This window comes from Desmodus rotundus, chromosome 3, assembly GCF_022682495.2.
Source record: "Desmodus rotundus isolate HL8 chromosome 3, HLdesRot8A.1, whole genome shotgun sequence".
Classification (NCBI taxonomy): domain Eukaryota; kingdom Metazoa; phylum Chordata; class Mammalia; order Chiroptera; family Phyllostomidae; genus Desmodus; species Desmodus rotundus.
This window is the reverse complement of record NC_071389.1, coordinates 46,866,711-46,886,352: the sequence shown is the minus strand read 5'-3', so window position 1 is coordinate 46,886,352 and position 19,642 is coordinate 46,866,711. Positions and strand designations below refer to the sequence as shown.

General features: G+C 38.5%; 2 protein-coding genes across 16 annotated transcripts in view; both read right to left on the bottom strand.

The window, feature by feature from the left end:
* DYNLT5 (dynein light chain Tctex-type family member 5) overlaps positions 1 to 3,483 on the bottom strand; it is a 33,636-nt gene extending 30,153 nt beyond the window's left edge. For 4 of the 5 annotated variants that reach the window (XR_006656199.3, XM_024565361.4, XM_045199556.3 and 1 more), the window contains exons 1-2: positions 3,252 to 3,483; positions 1,344 to 1,450 (exon numbers count right to left, since the gene is read on the bottom strand). Coding sequence is in view for 4 of the 5 variants with exons in the window: in XM_024565361.4 (XP_024421129.2) it covers positions 1,344 to 1,447 (104 nt within the window). In the remaining variant the exon portion in view is untranslated. The remainder of the gene's footprint in view (positions 1 to 1,343; positions 1,451 to 3,251) is intronic. The other variant, XM_045199555.3, reaches the window with a different exon arrangement.
* A 7,180-nt stretch (positions 3,484 to 10,663) lies between these two features.
* Positions 10,664 to 19,642, bottom strand: part of SGIP1 (SH3GL interacting endocytic adaptor 1) — a 193,139-nt gene continuing 184,160 nt past the window's right edge. For all 11 annotated transcript variants that reach the window (XM_053920514.1, XM_045199489.2, XM_053920511.1 and 8 more), the window contains 5 exons: positions 19,432 to 19,564; positions 15,885 to 16,087; positions 14,683 to 14,747; positions 13,935 to 14,099; positions 10,664 to 12,638 (listed from right to left, as the gene is read on the bottom strand). In XM_053920514.1, coding sequence (XP_053776489.1) covers positions 12,616 to 12,638; positions 13,935 to 14,099; positions 14,683 to 14,747; positions 15,885 to 16,087; positions 19,432 to 19,564 — 589 coding nt within the window. In that variant the 3' untranslated portion in view covers positions 10,664 to 12,615. The remainder of the gene's footprint in view (positions 12,639 to 13,934; positions 14,100 to 14,682; positions 14,748 to 15,884; positions 16,088 to 19,431; positions 19,565 to 19,642) is intronic.

Below are 19,642 nucleotides of genomic sequence, written 5' to 3'. Positions count from 1 at the left end.
GGATTAAAAAAAAGAACTCTTATACTTAGATATTGGAAATAGCAGCCCCAATGGCTAGGGTCAGAAGCAAAATTTACAGAGATTAATTATTCTCCCAGCTCTACTTCTGCTTCTGACATGTTAGGATTGCTACTGTTTTATATCTGTTGTCTGTAAAAGAGAAGGATTGTACTTGCAAACCACAAACATCCAGGGTTGGAAAGTGGAATTTTAAAGAAGTGCATCAATACATTCTCTTTTTAAAAAGATTTTATTTATTTATTTTTTAGAAAGGGGAAGGGAGGGAGAAAGAGAGGGAGATGAACATCAATGTGTGGTTGCCTCTCTCGCACCCCTCACTGGGGACCTGGCCTGCAACCCAGGCATGTGCCCTGACTGGGAATTGAACTGGTGGCACTTTGATTCTCAGGCCAGCACTCAACCACTGAGCCACACCAGCAGGGTGTGCATTAATACATCCTGCGAGAGGGAAGATTTGGTTTCAGAGCCATAATGTAAATCTAGTCCAGTGCTTCTGGCCTCTGTCCCACAGGACACACAGGCTCCTGTTCCCACCCACAGGGAGTAACGCACAACGCCCTTCAGTCCCAGGGAGACTGTTAAGAAGGAAAGTCTGTTATCTGTTATCTAAATTAATTGATCTCAGCACTGAATAATTTGTTTTGTTTTCTTCCCAATGGCAGTCAAAAAGAGATGGCATGAAAATATTAAAAATTGATTTATTTCTTCAGGAGACCAAATGCAATATGCAACAGAGCCAAAAAAAATGTCCTTATTACGCTTTGCCCAACTAATTCTACTTCTGGGAAGAAAACAAGCAGAAGCCGTGGAAAAGACAAGCAATGGAAATAAACTTAAAATGCCCACTAATTGGAGAGTGGTTAGATAACCTAGAATTATAAACTGACAAAATATTATGCAGCTAACAATGGCTATGAACATACCTTACAAAATTTGTATAAAATAATGCTAAATGCATTGTATATGTATATATTGATTGCAAAATGCAACAAACTTTGTCTTTATATAACAAAGGTCTGAAGATCAGAATTCAGGGGACTATGAGAAGTAGCCTGTCTACCTTGCATATGGTGTTTCTTTTGAGCAGATGATTTTCAGGGGTAGTTTTTCAAATAGTGAAAAATGCTGCTGAGAACAACATATCACTTATATTTTCTCACTTTCTTTTAAAAAATATGGCCCCAAAAGATGACCTGAACCTTGTATTGTCCATTTTCTCTCATCTTATTTCTCAAAGGAAATGTTTTATTTTCTCCTGGTAAACATTATGAACCTGTTTATTCAATAATTGAACTTAAGTCATTAGACATTCAGTTACTCACTCTTTGATGCGCCCATGAAGTTCCTTCCTGCTTAGAGAAGACACACTCCCCCTTTTCTTCAGTGAATGGCCCGTTCTGTCCTTAGCAATGTCTGACATCATCATAACCTATGGGAGGAAATCCCGTTAAAACAGAAGATGAAAGATCTGAAAACATTGTACTTAGTATAACACAGAGATTCATTCTAAATAAAGTGCACAGCTACTTTTTCTACCATTTTTGAATGGGGAAGTGGGGTTTCCCTAAGAGTGATTTTTAACGTATGCTGTTATTCTGGTCAATACAACTAGAAATATAATGACCCTGATAACTTTTATTTATGCAATAGTATACTTACTTCACATAAGCAGATATTCAACCACAGCAAAGATGCTAAACTGCAGAAGAGGTTAAGGTCATTGAGAAAAAACAGCCACGTGTAGAAGAAAGATGTTAGCCCACACCAGAAGTCAATAATCTTTTATTGACCCTTTTATTCTTGATAAAGTTTTACTAATTAATATTTGTTGTTGTTGCTGTTACTTTAAAAATTAAAATTAATTGTCTTCCCCAAAGGGTATTTTTTCAAGCCACCATGATTTACTTTGTAAAGAGTAAACAGACCTTTTAACTCAGTAATTTACTGGAACACCTGTCTCCTTCTCACAACTGCTTGTTTAAAAGCTGGTGGTAGGAATGGGCCTCCCAGAACTTAAGACTGTAACTCTACTGCCTTACTGCCTACATACGAATTTAGATGGTCATTAAAATTATTTTATAACTTTATCTGTAAATCTGAGGGCCCTAACAAGGAGGCACTGGGCCTAACACTAAGACAGAGCGAGGACAGAGTTCCTGCCCTAGAGGAGCTGGCAGCCGAGTGGGCAAAGAACACAACCTAAAGCCCAGGGTGCCCAGCCAGGGCAGAGGCAGATGAAGGGTCCTGAGGGGCACACGAATATGGCAGAGGTGTATTGTGTCCTTGGAAGGGAGCCAGTGGTCCGGGTGTGTGTGATTGTGTGCCTGTGTATGAGGGTGTGTACATGAGTGTGTGTACTCTTTGTATGTGTGCCTCTGAGTGTGTCTCTCTGTGGGCATGTGCCTGTGTGTGAGCTTGAGTCCGCATGAGTGTGTGAAGCTGTGTGTATCAGTGTGAGTGTTGTTTAAGTGTGTTCCTGGGTATGCGCAAGAGCATCTCTGTATGCACATCTATGTGAATGAGTGGTTATCTGTAAGTACCTGAGTGTGTGCCTTTGTGAGTGTGTGTGAACCTTTGTGTGTGATGCATCTATGTGCTGAATGTATGTGTGAACCTGTGTGTGAGCATCTCTGTGTATGCACTTGTATGTATGAGCATCTATACAAATGAGTGCGTGTGCTTGTGTGTGTGTGGATGAGAGTGTGAGCGTCTGTGTGAGTGTGTCTATGGGTGTGGAAAAGGCGCACTGAGAACAAGTGGGCCATTCAGGTTCCTATCCAAAGGGACACCAGCAGAGCTGCGTCTGCTCACCTGTTCCCCAAGCTGACCCGAAGGCTGGAGTTGGTTCCTGGAGGCCCAGAGGGCTTGCGGCTGCCCGCAGTCGCAGGGCTGGCCTCTGGAAGACTTGAGCAGGAGTCTGCCCCACGAGCAGACCGGGCGGGACAGCTTTGCGCCGGGCATCACAGCTTTGCACCGGGCATCATCACAGTTTGCAGTGGGTAGGGTGACCAAAGACCAGAACCCACTTTCAGTTCCCAAATTTGAGCCAAATTTGAGAACTTTTCTTATTTGGGGAAAGAGGAGTAAGGTTTCACAGATGTCGTGGCCAATGCAGGAAGGCCGTTTCTCAACACAGGGCCCTCCCTCCCCTGTCCCTGGGGTGCTCGAACTTGCAGTCCTTTTTCCCCTCTCGCTCTCGCCCGCGTGCGCTGCGGGAAGGGCGCACTCACCTACCGCAGGGCCACAGCTGCAAGGGCGCCGCGGCCGGGGTCTCCCACACCTTCTGCTCGTCCACTGTAGGCACCGGCGCGGCGCTAGGCTCCCTGCTCCCAGGCCTCCCTTGCAGACCCCTGGACTCCGCGGCCTGTCTCCAGGGTGACCTCCTCCAAACAGAGCCCTCTGCCCTCCCCAGGCGGAGCGTAGCTGCGTGGTCCTCTGAGCTGCACTAGGGATGTCGGGGACTCGTCGTCACCGCCCAGAGGGGGCCGCCCTAAGCCCGGCTGCTCCCTGGAGTGGCCGCGAGTTGGAGGGAAACCGGTTCGTGCTAAACCGAGGAGGACACCTGAAACTCAAGGTCCAGCCCTGCAGAGCCCTCACCCAGTTCTTTCGCCCGCAGACGTCAGCGGCAGGAGTGGGAAATGCTGCCGTTTCCTACGACCAGAAATCCGGGGCGCAAAGAAAAAGCAAAGCAATCCCCCCCGCAATCCTGCCGCTGCTTTCCAACACCCCCTTCCAAGGCACAGCTGGTTGGTAATAGGGATAATTTATTGAGAGCTTACATTTACCTGATTCTGGCAAACAGTTTTTGCTTTATTCAATCTTCCCAACAGCTCTGTCAAAGAGTTGTTCTCCCTTTACAGATTTAGAAAATTGAGATTCTAAGATATCAAACAGTATGCCCAGGGTCGCCAGCGACTCGCGGGCTCATCCGTGCTTCACACACCGAATTCCTCCACACCACTCTTCCCAGCCCCTTAAAGTTTAAGAAGCTTTGAAATGGGGGTGGTTTGGGCTTGAGGACCTACTTGACACAATAGGCCCTTTCTCCTTAATAACTATCCCCTTCCTAGCCCCAGAACCCCTTCCCCAACCAAGAGCAAACGGTGCCAAACCGAATGGATCCTTACATAGCGGGCCATCGTGGCAGGAACAAATAAGGTAGAGCGTCCAAGCACCCAGCCTGGCACATGCCCCTTGATGAGCGCTCAGCGCAGCTAGTATTAGCTGACAACAGCAATACACAGATCGCGAGAGCCCCTAAGGGTTATGCTAGTGTTTGGGAAAGGACATTAACGTTTCTGGCCTATCGCAGTCCCTATTCGCAGAAAGATGAGGACAGGGAAGAGCTGTTTATTGAAGATCTACTACACACTAGGTAGGAAGGGCTAGGGGACTGATAAATACTATCTCATTTAATTTGTTCAATGGCCTCATGATAAGGGGACATTAATAACTCCATTTTTTTTAAGGTAAGGAAATGAAGAATCAGTAACGAGCTCAAGTCTATCCTTAAATTACAGACCTGGGATTTGTCCCACTACAAAGCCCCTGCACCATGCCAGGCTTTCGTCCCACCTTGCCCACCCTAAACCCAAAATCAAAATTTCCAGGAATGTGGGCAAAATTGTAAGAGGCTGGTATAATAAAAAGGGTTCACAGCTGAATTTATTTTTATGTTTCTCGTTTATTTTTTTAAAAAAAAACCACATTTAAATAACCAGTTACTCAGATATTTCATCTTGTTCTCACGTATAATTAAACTTTGTTCTGAAATGGGAAGCCTAGTTGCAATAACGTGCCAAGATGAATAATTGCATATTCAGGATTTTGTGACATGAGTGAGGGGGAAAATCATGAAGAAAAAACATTAAATCATTATTTACAAAACAACTCCGATCTTCATGCCTTTTCTAATTTATAAGGCAAGTAATGTTGCAATGTTATCACGTTATCTTCCATGAGTCAATACTACACATTCCTATCGACGCTGCTCAGGGAGCTTCCCTGAAGCTCTGGGAAGGAACGTGTGGTTGCTTCCTGTGCTGGGTTTGTCGGTCGAGCTCAGCGGAGAAGCAGCGAAGCTTCTGCCACAGACAGAGCAGTCACAGCTATAAGAATCAAGTGTTCTCTGCAGAATTATACAAGGAGGAAAAAGAGCCAGCCATCGACATTTTAAGTTTAAAAAGTATACTTGAGCATTTTAACCCACAATTCTTCTTATAAATATTTTATACCAAGGCATTTTGTGAAATTATATGCCCCATAACAAGATCACAAATTCAGTTAATGTTTGCTTTGAGGATCATGGAGAACTCTTAATAAAGGCTACCACCAACTCAAAATATGGTATATACTAACAGCATCTTCCTTAAGACAATTGACTGAGTTTTACATTTACAAACACAGCAGAATTCCTCAGAGATTCTTTTCTTAGTTTCTCTTATTGTTAAAAAAAATGCCTTACACTGTCACTGCACAGGCATGGAAGTTAAAATTTGATCATTTCATTCATACAGATCTTTTTCTATACAAAGTAAAAACATTTTAAAATTACTTTTATATGGAAAGCCAATAATATTCAAACAGTTGAAAAAGCCAGTTCTAGAAATTACTTCTTGCCCTGTATGTAGTCCTGCTCATAGATGTGATTAATATATCATCATAGCAACACTTGGCTTTTTCAAGAAAACTTATTCAGCAGCAATTTTCCAACTCCTTTATATTGAGAGAGATCAGACAGGAACCAATCTCTTTCACTTAATAAAGCAAGACTAGACACTGACCTGCAAAATCAACAGAGCTGTAAGAATCATCATTCTAGCATCTCATTAGGAAAAGGTAAGTCTGGCCTTGGACTTTGGGGCATTGATCCCAAATGATAGTCATTTGGTGCATCATCTAAAATAGTTTGAGGTAATGATGTGTGAATAACACTAAACATTTGTTTTGCCCCCCAAAAAGAAAAAAAATGAAAATGTTAGTGAAATAATATACAACTGAACAAGTGAGGTGGAATTAACATTTGCATAATATACTCATTCAATTAAATATTTTTAAATGATAAAAAGCTTGTGATCTACGAAGCTGATTCAGACACTCTGAATGAATTAAACACTGAACTATATTTAGAGACATATAATTATTCAGCTTTACTCTTTTCTGTCTGAAAACAGTTTACTCAGGAACTTTTTAAAGGAACTTTGTTGATTGTTTTGGGCAAAACAATTGATTTGAAAAATAAAGCAAAGCAAAAAAAATTGTGAAATGCTCATTAATAGAGGACAGAATCCGCAAAATCTGTGCTAAACAGTGCATTCCTCATAGCTTAACTGTTTTTCATATAATTTCTAACAGGATTATATAAAAACACTGTCAGCATTAATGTATCATGATTTAATTTCTTAAAACTGTTTTAAAAAATATTAGCAATGATTGCTCACAAGCATTAATTCCACTCTGCAAGGCTTTTGGAATATGTTCAACAGGTGGTGGTCTGATGTGGTCATAGGTGCAGAACTTGAAAATGATACTTAAAACATTAGGACTGTTTCATTGCTTTGTTTCAAATATTTTAGGTGATAAAGTTAAATTTACTATGATATACTAATGAAATTTCAGTTCATTTGAAGTGGTAGGAACATCCTTTCAAGTTGAAGCAAAAAACTAGAGCATCTATTCAAAACATTGCTGGTTATATTATTTGCAGTTGTTGAAAAATATGTAAACTGGTGTTGAAAACTTTTCTGAATTTCTTCAAGGTGTGTATAGGAAAATGTTTTCCTGATCCAATAACTCTCTCAAGTTTCATACACTAACATTTATCATCAATGTCCAAGACGCGGAGACTATGATATAGAATCATTTATTCTCAGAACACAATGAACATTTGCCAGAACCAGTATAACTGAACACGGTTTGGAAAATACTGCAATGCTGGTGAATGCAGTACAAGTCTCCTTGACTTATTTTCTTTTAGACATTAAGGAACACATAAAAATATATTTGCTTTTCATTGGAATATCTTTTAAGGTTAAACAGGCAATGTATTTAGAACAGACAATGTTACTCTAGGGATAGAAAGGGACAATCAGAAATACTAAGTCAGAGGAAAAATAACCTTGGAAATTAAACCAAGAGAATAAATTTTTATACCCAGGTGAATGGCAACAAGGAGGTGCCGTTCTTTCATAGGAACACTCATTTAGGCTATAAGTCAGATATTAAATATAAGGGACAATCAAGAGGTCTGATCATGGTCAACTCAATAGATACTAAATTTTGACATTCCTTCAAGAAGTATATTTAATTTCAATTATATATTAAAAATGCAACTCCAGCCTACAGAACGCAGAACATAAAAGCAATAACAAAAGAGAGAAGCTAGTGGGTTTTTCATTGTTGTTTTTAATATTTGGAGACTTAGACATTGTATTCCCCACTCGCTTTTCCTCCATACATTTCATGCACCAAAATGAATGTAATGATATCCAGTTCAGTTCATGAGTGAGTGAATGTCATTTACATGTTATTTGCCAAATGGAAAAAAAAGGAGCAGGAAAATACAAAACTTCGAGGGAGAAGTGCACGCAGTCAAAAAGGGTGGGCGGGTCATCAGAACAGTCTCTTTATTCAATGTAACGTCAGTTGGTGTGTTTACACCACAATTTAACTCCTTTCAAGAAAATGTTCACTTGTAATGTTAACTTTTAAAGAAATATCTGGAGATCACCCTTATTTTAATATCATAAAAATTATGCTCCCATTTAAAGAAAATTGATAACCATAAACCATGTACAAAATGAGTACATTTGGATTGAATGGAATTTTGTCAAATGAATAATCTTTTGGGAAAAAGAAAGCTTAATAAAAAACAGACCCACAAACTCATCTCCTTAGTAGGTATCTGCACATTTTATGGTGTCATTCACTTTCATTGATAGCCTACAATTGTCTTGAAAAAAAAGAAAGATTAAAGATTGGTGCAACTCTTTTCGAATGATGCTAGCCCATGCTTATAAAGCATCCAGTTCAAAGGTCTACGAGATAAATGGGTCCAATTCCAAGTTAGATGTCTGGGTTTCCCTTGCGAGGAGGAGACATTTGTTAGGACTTTGTGTTTGGAATGAACCACTGCTTACAACCTCCCTGCTGCTTCTTTTAATCTTTCAGGACGTTGAGGAAAAGGACAGCAACAGGGAAATGAGAGGAGGCATTGTAGGTCACTTCGAGACAGACAGCATAACAGGAGAGCTGAAAGGAAAAGGTAAGAGATTTTTCTAGAAAAAACCCTTTTTACATTTCTTTTTTAAGATTGGAGGATCTTCAATGGGCTAAGAAAAAGAAATTCACTAGAAAAAATGGTATTTGGCTTATAACGGAATGTTTGAAATCTGATAAAATGTCAGAACTAAGAAGGGCCTGAGAGATCTCCGAGGGCAGTGATTCTCAAATTTTGGGGAGTTGTCAAAATACGTATTCCTAAACCCCCTTTCTAGAGATTTATGTATTCAGTATAAATTTATCAGTGCCAACTATCTTTGGGGCTCTGGAGATATAGTTGTGACTACGCCAAAATCGTTGCCTTTTTAAAATAAATAACACAAATGATCCACATAACATACTTTGAGAAACGTACTTTCCCAACAGTTTTGCCACTGGGTTATCCTGATTTTGATACTAATTATTCATAGCACCTTTACCTTGACATTCAAGTAGAGTATGTATAGTAAAATAAAACAAAAGAATTTAGCCCTGGCTGGTGTAGCTCAGTGGATTGAGCACGGGCCTGCAAACCAAAGGGTGGCTTGTTTGATCCCCAGTCCAGGGTATATGCCTGGGTTGTGGGCCAGGTCCTCAGTAGGTGGTGTGTGAGAGGCAACCACACATTGATGTTTCTATCCCTCTCTTTCTCCTTTCCTTCCCCTCCACCTAAAATAAATAAATTAATAAATAATAAAAATAAAAGAATTTATATCCCAAAATAAATGAACAAAAACAGGTCAGGCATTCCCTCTGCAGTCAAAATAGCTGGGCTCCTTCCAGCTGCTGTGCCACTTTGGGCAAATTAATTACTCTGTCTGGGCCTCAGTATCACCAAAATAGGAATTAAAAAGAGTACCTACAATTTTGGGATTAATATAAGCATTAAATGAGCTAATATATAAAGTGACTGGTACATCGTAAGCACTCAAGTAAATAACTTTTATTGTATATCAGATAGTTACTGTGATTGTACAAGTGTCCTTGAAAAGAGTCCCCAGAGGTGGATCTATCTGAGTCAAGTAGAATCACAAAACTTCAGAGGTGGCAGAAACTTGATAGATCATTGGAGTGTTGCTATGATGTTGAAACAGTGCTGGGGGTGGGGCTGGTGGCAGGGGCGGGGCCGGGGTGAGGGGGAACATTTAAACTGCTGAAGGAACTCCTTCGTTGTTCTGGGCTGTTTTGCCTACCAGGACTCCACGAGCAATTCTAGCAGGAAAACGTCCCACAGTTAAGAAAAGCTTGAAAACCACAGGCAACACCAATCCCTCATTCCGAGGATGCTGAAACGGGCAGTGATTTGTCTAAGGTCACGCAGCACAAGTCAGTGTCAGTGCTAACGTAGTTACCAGGCTTCTTGGAAAAGAAGAAATGAAAATATGTATAATTATGGCCTCAAACACTTTGTAGACGGAGATGGAGTAAAATCACACGAAACGTTCATAGTTTGACTTTTTGGGCTACTCTACACAGCCCACTTAAAACAATCGAAATATGGCCATTCTTTCTTTACAGGTGAAATACAGTCCCAACTACCATGCAGTGAATTTTCATTTTGGCTGTAGGTGTAGAGAAAAATAGAGCTTTAAAAATAATTAAAAATTTAATTCTTAGGAATGATAAATTCCAATTATGATAAAATTCAGACTAATTTGTGATTAAGAATTTATTTTAAAAATATGAAAATATGGAATTTATTTGAAAAGAAAAACATACTTTCCATTTTGCCAAAATAAAGCAGTATCATTCATACTTTGTATCTTTTTAGAGGAGAAACTTTTTAGATCATAATGCTCAGGACGTGGTGTTCTGGTTAACGAGAACCCTTTTTATTTTAATCCACAGCATTGAAAATCTTAATAATAGCGGCCCATTTTGTTCTGTTTTAGGAATTGATAATCATAAAGCTGACAGTGTTTCTTTTATAACTGAGACCCTTGTGTTGTCTAGGATCATTTTTTCTAATAGGAATTCTTACTGTACAGTACTAACAGGTTATAAACATATGATTAAAATAAAAACACCAAAACCTCCCTGACATGAGTTTATTGTGTTATTATTAGACCTATTTTTCAAAAGGAGATGGATATATCCTCCACCGAGGTTTGGTTATTCAAGGGTTAGTAATTCTGAAATCGCTGGCTTTCATTCTGTTTCACAAAGAGCAATTAAGGGCTTGTAGGATGTCTCCAAAGTTTCAAATTTTAGTTCCTGGAAACACGTGAATAATATTAGGAATGATAGTAATCTATGTTTTAAGTTACAGTTTTACAATATCAATAAAACTATTCTCTGACAAAAAATCCTTGTGCTGAATTACTAATTCACTCCAGAACTATAGAAAATAAAATAAAATATAAAGAGCAAGACATGAGAGCAGTAATATTTACACATTTTTAATATTCACTTTGTGTTAATTTTCAATGTTTTTTTCCATGAATTGATTACTTAAAAACACATTTTTATGTTCATATACTGGGTAATTCTCAACGTTCTGCTGCTTACTTTCCACTGGTTTCAGTGTTTGAAATTTCCCCATGTTTCCTGGGACTTAAAGGTTTGTACTTCCTATTTTGGTTTCAAAATCAAATTGAATATCTTTACTCAAAGTGAGTATATTAATTGTTTGTTTAAAAACCTTCAACATAAGACTTGAGGCACCAATTGAGAGTATTCTTCGAATGTAAAACAGAGCAGTTCTGGGTAGCAAACACTCACTGGGAAGTGCGAATATTAATTTTAAAAGTTCCACCATGAACAACTGCCAGGCACATTCTCATTTGAAGGGTAGGACCTACAAATTTTAATGTGATTCTAAAATTTAAAGGGGCTAAAGATTCTGTGTCAAATATGAGTAAATGTAAAGTAAAATTTAGCAACTTATGACAAACAACTTAAAATTACAGTTATTTAATGGTATAACCTAGAATAGAAATTTGCTTATATTTAAAGTAAGTTCTGTGACTTGAAGGAAGATTCATGTTTTCAGATGGTAAAGGAAGAAGGCTTTACAACCGGGATCCCTGAAGAAGTGCTTCTGTATTCTGAATTCCCATATTGTGAGGCCAAACTCAGTAACTGAAGTTTTTATTATACCTTGCAACAACGAAATCATAGCACATTTTTGATAACTCTCTTTTTGATTCCCCAAGAATGGCAAAGATTTATAATTTCATACAATGAATCTTATCTGAAAGGGATTTATTGCACAATTATGTGGATAGAATTTCATTTATAAAGCTTATTTTCTCCTTCCCAAATGCTATAAATAATTTTGATTGAAATTCTCCCTCTTGATTAAACAGGGGACAAATTTTTTTTGGTGAGATTTCTAGTCTCAACCTTGGATTCCTGTGGGTGAAGGGGCAGAAACGTGGAACCATGCTGCATGCTAGATGGGAGAAATTCTGTTTAGAGTAATTGTGCAAAAGTTGCCAACCAGTTCCACTATGGAAAGTCTCGATGTTTTAAAATCACCATTTTGGCTGCAGTCTGACCGATTATACAACAGCCTCTACATTTGCTAATCTGCAGAGACAGGGGGAAGTAGTTCAGATGTCAACATCTTCTTTACTCTTGATTATAATTTCATATACTTAAACTTTAAATATGAATTGCTTTCCCTTTTTACACAAGTTATAAAAATAAGAGGCCCTGTTTACACAGTTTGCATTTTTATGAAATTTGCAGTTTGAAAAAAAAGCTTTTTAAAAAGTGGTAATTAATGCTTTTCTTTGAATATGCTGTAACCTTAGAATTTTTTTGAAATAGTTTCTGAATTTAACCCACTAAACATCTGAAGATAGAATTTTTATTTAGCACTAGAATAAAACATACTAAGGACTGAAGAAAAGAAGTTTTTTTTTTCCTGGTTCCACTTAGGTCTCTTTGTGTGTGGCACCCCCTTTATGATAGCTATCAATAGTATATTTAAATTTTATATATTGACAAAATTCAGTCTACCTCTGTAAGCACTGTGCCATTCAACAGTACTACTATTAAATTTACATACCACAGTTTAAATTACATCCATTTCAGGAATGGTAATGCTAGAACTCAAGTGTCTAACGACCTTACTGGAATGAGTACAATTTACAAATACAATAATTACATTTTAAAACCATAACAATATTACACCTAGAAGTAAATACTGTAGGACTGGTCATCATGGTATTGTGTGAGGGAATCAGTGCTGAAAAGTCAGGGACATTTCCAGCAGATTTATCCCAAGTGCAGATTTTGATTTGTTTTCATCAAACCAAAATTGAAACTTGTGTCTCATACAACAGTTCTCCATTATATGAATCCTCCAAATTCTTGCATTATATTTTATTAGTTATCTGCCAAGTATTTTCCTGTAAAACAAAACAACATATCAACAGGTTACCTACTAGTTCAGTAATGTGATTACTATATGGCTAGCATTTCTATTCCTCCTGCCTTACTTCTAGGAGCCACACACTGCATACTTGAGGGGTGTAATACTAATATAAGATGCATCACATTTTCTAAGTTTTCAATTTTCCAGAAGCTAGTTGCCTTTTCACATATCCACATACAAATATTTTTGCAGAAGTTTGGGTTTTGCCCAGAATGGGTTGGGAGATTTCTTCCCAGATGTTAGAATCCAACTTATTATTATAAGAAGAGTGGCCATATAATTACTTTCCAACCTGGGTCATTTCTGAGAGTGAAAGAGGTATAATTAGTGATTATATCAACACAGCAGGTATAAAAACAGGACTTATCCTAATAAATCATTGACAAGTATAAGCATCCTCATACAGGGAATCCCAGGTGCCAAAACAATCTCAGGTGCCAAAACCCTGTCTCACAGATCACATTGGCTCATGGGCAACAAGATTTGATCTCTGAGATTCTTTAAGGTTCCTATTAAAGAGGAAGCTGTATCCTCTGAAATCTCAGCTGAGCCTGAAAAATCTAAACTCTATGAAGTTCTTTCTATTGGAGAAGAAAAGTTTTCAGGTAAGAGATAAATTCCAAGTCAAAGAACATCTATCTTACTTGTCAATATAACAAAAAGGATTTACTTAATTAACCTCAGTGTACACATCTATATAATGGGAATTACTGGTTAGCCCCACATAAGAAACAGAGCCATAGCCGTGGTAAATAGCTAGGGCCTTCCTAATTCCTAATTTCTAGTCCACTGTCCTAGTTTTTCTTCATTTAATGACTGGTTTGCTTTCTTGGATATGGAGAACATTTTGATCTTTGCCAGAGGGAGGGGCATGTGGGGGAATGGGTGAAGAGGTGAGGGAATTAAGAAGTACAAATAGGTAGTTACAGAATAGCCATGGAGATATAAACTACAGTATAGGATATGGAGAAGCCAAAGAATTTATATGAATGACCTGTGGACAGAGCATGGTGGGGGGATTGCCTAAGGGAGTAGGGGTGCTGGGTGGAGGGGAGCAAAGAGAGAAAAATCAAGTCAACTGTAATAGCATAATCAATAAAATATAATTAAAAAACAATCAGTTTGCTTTCAATTAGGATGGGAAATGGGGATTGGGAGTGGGGAAGCCGAGTAGGAAAAAGACGAGAAAATCACAACTTATTCCTTCTCGAGGAAGAGTAGCTAAGGCAACATTATTTTTACAAATGAAACACACACGATACACACTTACCTGCAGCAAACCTTTTTTTGATGAGTGAAAATCGATAGCCTGCTCCAACAAGTTCAATGTCACAGCCAGAAAGGGTGCTTCCTTCACTTGTAAACTGCACAACCAATGGGGAAGGCTTGCTTGGGCCTTCAGATAACTGAAATCTTGCCAACAAAGAACCCACACCTATAAAAAGAGTATTGTACATTGCAAGATAATAGTCAACAACATTGTGGATATAATTTTAGAAACAGTATTCAAAATTTAACATACAAAGCCTGACATTAGAGAATAGTATATGTTTTAGTGACAAAATGGTCATGGATAAGATTTATCATTAAATATATAAGCGACTCTCTTTTTGCATGCAGTTTCAAGTGTAATCAGTCAAATGTTACTTCAAAATTTGGGAGCATGCTACATGGAAGGTAATAGATTTTCCAACCTATGATTGGTACCAGAGGAAAGTGAAACATCTAAACTATCAGGGTGTGTAAAATCTGATACCCAGTGGAAACATGCCTCATTAACAGCTTTTCTTTGCAGAAAATATGGTCTGTTTGATGTAGGGTCTTGGGCAGAAAAGGGGAAATAGAAGATCCATTGAAGAATTACTTCCTTTTATTGGTTGAAATACATATATACCAAAACAAAGTAAAATATTTTGCTTGCTTTTAGTGCTGAAGTATATTTTGGCTAATAGTTGCCTGATTCTTGCAAGTTATTTCAGCCTTAGATATTAAATAAAGTAAGCCTGTGATTACATTACCTCCATTTTCTGACTTCTGAGAAATGTCGGGAATTTTCCACAATATTCTTTGTTGTTCAGCATTCCTAAAAGTAAAATAGGTAAAAGACTTTTGCATGTGCAACGTGTTTTGTTTAACAATGCCATATTTTTCTAGATATCTATCCACCTACCTACCTACCTACTTACCTATCCATCCATCCATCTACCCAGCCATCCATTCATCCATCCACACATAAATTCTCTCCTCTCCTCTTCCTTACTGAAACTAGCCACAGCACTGTGTCAGATAGGAAAATATTTAGAGACAATGTAGGCGGCTCTTTAAAGCACATCTACTGAAAAAATAGGAAGGGTTAGTTAATCAGTTAGTTCAGGTAATTTAGATTGGAGCTGTCATATGGCTGATACTCATTTTTTTAATGTTCTATTTTTTGCTTTTGACAACCATATGGAAAACCTAGAGCACTTTTTTTTTCCCCTAAGAGAGTAAGTCCTTCTTAGCAGCTACTATTGGTACTCAGTGTCTTTTCAGTTTCTGTTCCCATACTTCTCCAGTGTGCCATTTTGTAGTCCAGAGGCTACAAAATGAAACACTGCATTTCTCCGACTCCCCTGTAGTTAGGGCCCTAGAGGCAGATTAGACTTCACCAGTTACACGCACTGCTTGAGAGCTGGAGGACCGGAGGGAGGGCGAGGCCATTCTCGCACTGCTTTCTCAGCCTTTTCCTGCTTCCAGCAACCTGAGAGGTAGCGATCATCTAACTGCAGTGCTCTAGGCCAGTCTCCAGTTTCGTGGGTGTTGAAAAGTAGTAAAGGTGGAGCTGGCAGGAGCTCTCTCATCCTTGAGTCAGAGTGACAGCGAGGGGTTCTTGAATTCAGTGGCTCCGCTGGCAGCCTCCTGATTTTTCTTCTTGGTTATGCCAGGGGTAAGCAGCTTCTCTGGCCATCAGTTCCACTGTCTTTGGGGAAACATTCCTTGCGATCCTCACTCCTGCAGCTTGTTTTTCTAGCACTTCCACCACGTACGTACGAGCATCTAAATCACTGTGTTAAACCATTTTCTTCTTAAAACAGCACCCCTAGTTTCTGTTTCCTTCCCTGAACTCTGACACACAGGCCTGCAGTGACCTCCAGGAAGGGAATACCCATGCTAAGGGGCCTATAATCCCTTTGTCTAGAAGGAGCTCTCTGGGAAGCCGGAGGGGGTTGGGGCTTCTTACCAGACTGCTGGGGGGAGCACAGCCTGGAGCTTGGTTACCCCTCCATCTATGGGGACGAGGAACTGCACATTGTTGAGGGCCACGGCGGTTGTCATCGCATCTGTGTTGTACTTGTAATCTATGCGCAGGTCGGTGCTTGCGGGCTCACACCGCCAGTTCACTGCCAGGTTCAGGGGTGTGGACTGGATGCCCTGGGCAGACACCTTGCCAAATGACAGGAGAGAGAGTATTTAAGGCTCGGTCATTAATTCGAAACAAACCAGAAACTATGATTGTCTCCCGCTGGAATATTCTGAGATTTCAAAACGTCGTCATGTTGTTTGTGCTGCTCGCAAATGAGCTCTCACTAAAAATCCCTGTGAAGGGTGCCATGTGAGAGAGAGCTGGTGCTTTGGGGAAATCGGAACAGATTACAAAATAAAATAAATTACTAAAATCTCTACAGCACTTTAGAGTTTAGAATGCACTTTATGTCAGGAGGTGGTAGGAGAGGCCAAGGAGTTAGAAGTTCTGGGTGTGAGTTCTGATTGCCACTTACAAGTTGAGTGATCTTGAATCCTTTACCAAATGTCTCTGAGCCTGAGTTATTTCCTCATCGGCCAAATGGGACTTATAACAGTAGTATTCACCTGTACAGTTGTCAGGCAGAGAGAAGGAGGTGTTCATGGGAAACGCTCAGCAAAGTGCTGGTGCATAATTAGTGAATAGTGTTTTAATTCATGTTATGTATTAATATTATTATCATCGTTGCCCTTCATGACAAACCAGTGAGTTAGACACAGCAGGCTGTTAATACTCCTTTGGGATTTGTCAGGGTAAGGACTGGAACGCAGGTCCTCTAACAGGAAGGGCAGCATTCGACTGACTATTGTCAATTCTAACTATTGTCAGTTAGAATCCACCGTGATTTTGACCAAGGACCAGGTTTGAAGAATCAACAACAATTTATTTTGTCTAAAGTGAATAATATCAACTTGAGTTTAGGTCCACAATGAGAAAATTCACAGTGTTATTTATTATTCCTTGATTGTCCACTGTGAGGATGAATAGCTCGAGGAGAGTCTCCTTTTGCAAATACATGCACACGGCAGGGGCTATATGGGTGGTGTCCATGCCCTTGCAGTTTTACTCATGGAGTATGAGTGTTGCTGATTCTGAAGACTATAAATAGCTCTCTATTGGCCTACCAATATCTGCACCTTTGGACATCACGGGGAAGTGCCCTGAGGGCAGGTTGAGCTCACAAGGCAGGAGTGCCTGCTGCAGAAACAAGGCCAGAAATGGGTTCTTTGATAAAATGACAGGCATGGCTTTTGAGGACAACTTTAGTTAGGTAATCATTATAATAGTTTTTTAAAGTTTAATTTTTTTTTGATGTTTGAATTTATGCGGTATTTTATTCAGAGTCAAGGGCATCTGATAATTCAGCCCAATTATTTCATGACATCTCTGGGTCAGAAGTTTATTTATGCTAGCATTTGTACCAGCACAATCCTCTGCCAATGAACTTTTATTTTGGAATCTCTTATATTTAAGGTAGATCAAAAGCAGAGCCACCTCCTGCTGTTTCTGCACCCTGTCCTCAGCAGGAGTTTGCAAGTGGATAGTAGTTTTCTATTCAGCCAGGTGCTTTCTGGCTATGCAAGGCTATGTTTTTGACTGTCCCTATTACTGGGGGTTGGTGGATGCCACTGGTGACCAGAAACTAAACTGGCTGTAATTTCAGGGCAACCCCACAAAAAAACTCTAGCTGTACCTCAATTCCTCGCATAGTTGAAAACAACACATTTCAACAAGAGATTCCTCAGAAGGCATCTGAACACAAAAAAGCAGGCCTAGGGCCACTTGCATTTTCCAAAGTACTTTGAAATATATTAGGCAATTAGCTCCTCACAACAACCTTGGGAAAAAAACTAGGTAGGAATCATAATTATCCTTAATTGCAGATGAGGAAAGTAAGGTTCAGGGAGATGAAGTGCTCAAAGTCTGACTTAATTCCAGAAGTTAGTCTCTTGCCGACACTTTAATATTTACACACCAAGCTCAAAGGTGAATTCTGTTTCCTAGGCTCACTTAATAACAAATATGGATACTAAAGAAAAAGTCACAGGATTTAAAATTTCAGAAAAAAATTAATCTGAATTGAAAATGTAGACGCAAGATTTGAAACGAAAGCTCAGTTTTAGTTTCGCTCTTTGGGGCATAAGCACCATGCATGTGTGCCGGAATTTAGCTTCTTATCGGGGAAATGACATGGAGATCCTTTTACTTAACTGCTTTTCATTTCTTAATGCTTTCTTAATGCTTTTCATTTTCTTAACTGCTTAAAGCAATCGCTAAATGTGTTTAAATGTTTTTGGGGAAAAACAGTTAAATAAAAATGCAATTTTATATTATATTTAATTATAAAAGTGATGCATTTTTGTCATATGATGTGTTTATTTAGTATTACTGATAAAAAGCTTAGATAATCCTATCTTTTCAGGAAAAACATTATATTCATTTGCCTTTTTGCAAAATGCACCATCAAATAAATACTTCACTTTCAATGGTTTTCAATTTGTAGGGTGTATAATAACCACCTGGAGAAGTTGTAATAAATGCAAAAACCTGGGTTGCCCCCTAAAACAATTAAGTCAAGATCTCTGCGGGTTTCAGGGCCCAGCAGGGATCTGTGTCTGTGTCTGTGTCTACATATCTCTTTCTATTTCCATACCCGTCTATAAATAGATTTTAATACAGCTCTCTATCTATATCCATATATAATTAGCACAAGTTCAGGATCCGTGTTGATGCACAAGTTCTCTGGTGATTATAGAGTCATGTTTAAGATGCACTGATTTCTATTAAAATACAACTTTAAGCAATACTATTTTTTCCTCATCTTAAGGAAAATAACTTGAACTTATTTAATTATAAAAATAAGAGTGCATTAAAAATAACCTGGGTGATTACGTGGCTGGAAATCAATGGGATGCTCAGGCTCTCTAGAATCCTGGTTTGAAATAAACTTATTTAAAGTCAATAATAATTGGGAATAAGGACAATTCTAGACACAAAAAGAAAGTTTTCATATACTATATTGTGTTGTGCCAGCCAGTCTTTTAATGTCAAATTATTTCTTACCATAAGTTTTATTAGCATTTACTTCACAGGACTGCCACATTAGAGAAAACACCAGATTACTTACATTTAATCATTTTATGTAAGAGATTTTAGGATAATAATGTTCTTAACAAAATCACAGTGGACTAGTTCATCAATATTTACGATCTTAACTGATGTAATTTTCTGAAACTTCATTTTGTGGCATGTTTCTCTAATTTTTAAATAAATCATTTTACTTGTAATTTTAACCTAAAAATATGTTTGAATACTCTTGTCACTAAGTCCACAAGTAGTCTTTTAAAATTTATATTTTCTTATATATTATAGCTTTTAAATATTAAAAGAAATGTTACTTTATTTACTTTTATTTAATGTTAGATATGTTGGACTCCACATTTGCAAAGTGAGAGAGAGACCCTGACCACATAAATAGGCTTACCTGATATTTAAGCATGTCCACATTATAATATGTAGCCTGTGGTTTTTGTTCGGACACTTTCTTTAGGTGAGTCATCAAATTTGGCATGTTTACCCAGAATTCCTTGGTATTGGCATCATTCTGGGTATTATCGCTATTCAATCGGGAAGAAAGAATGACTGAGTATGATCTTGTGACAAATATAAATGACACAAAAAAGCATCTTAGCAAA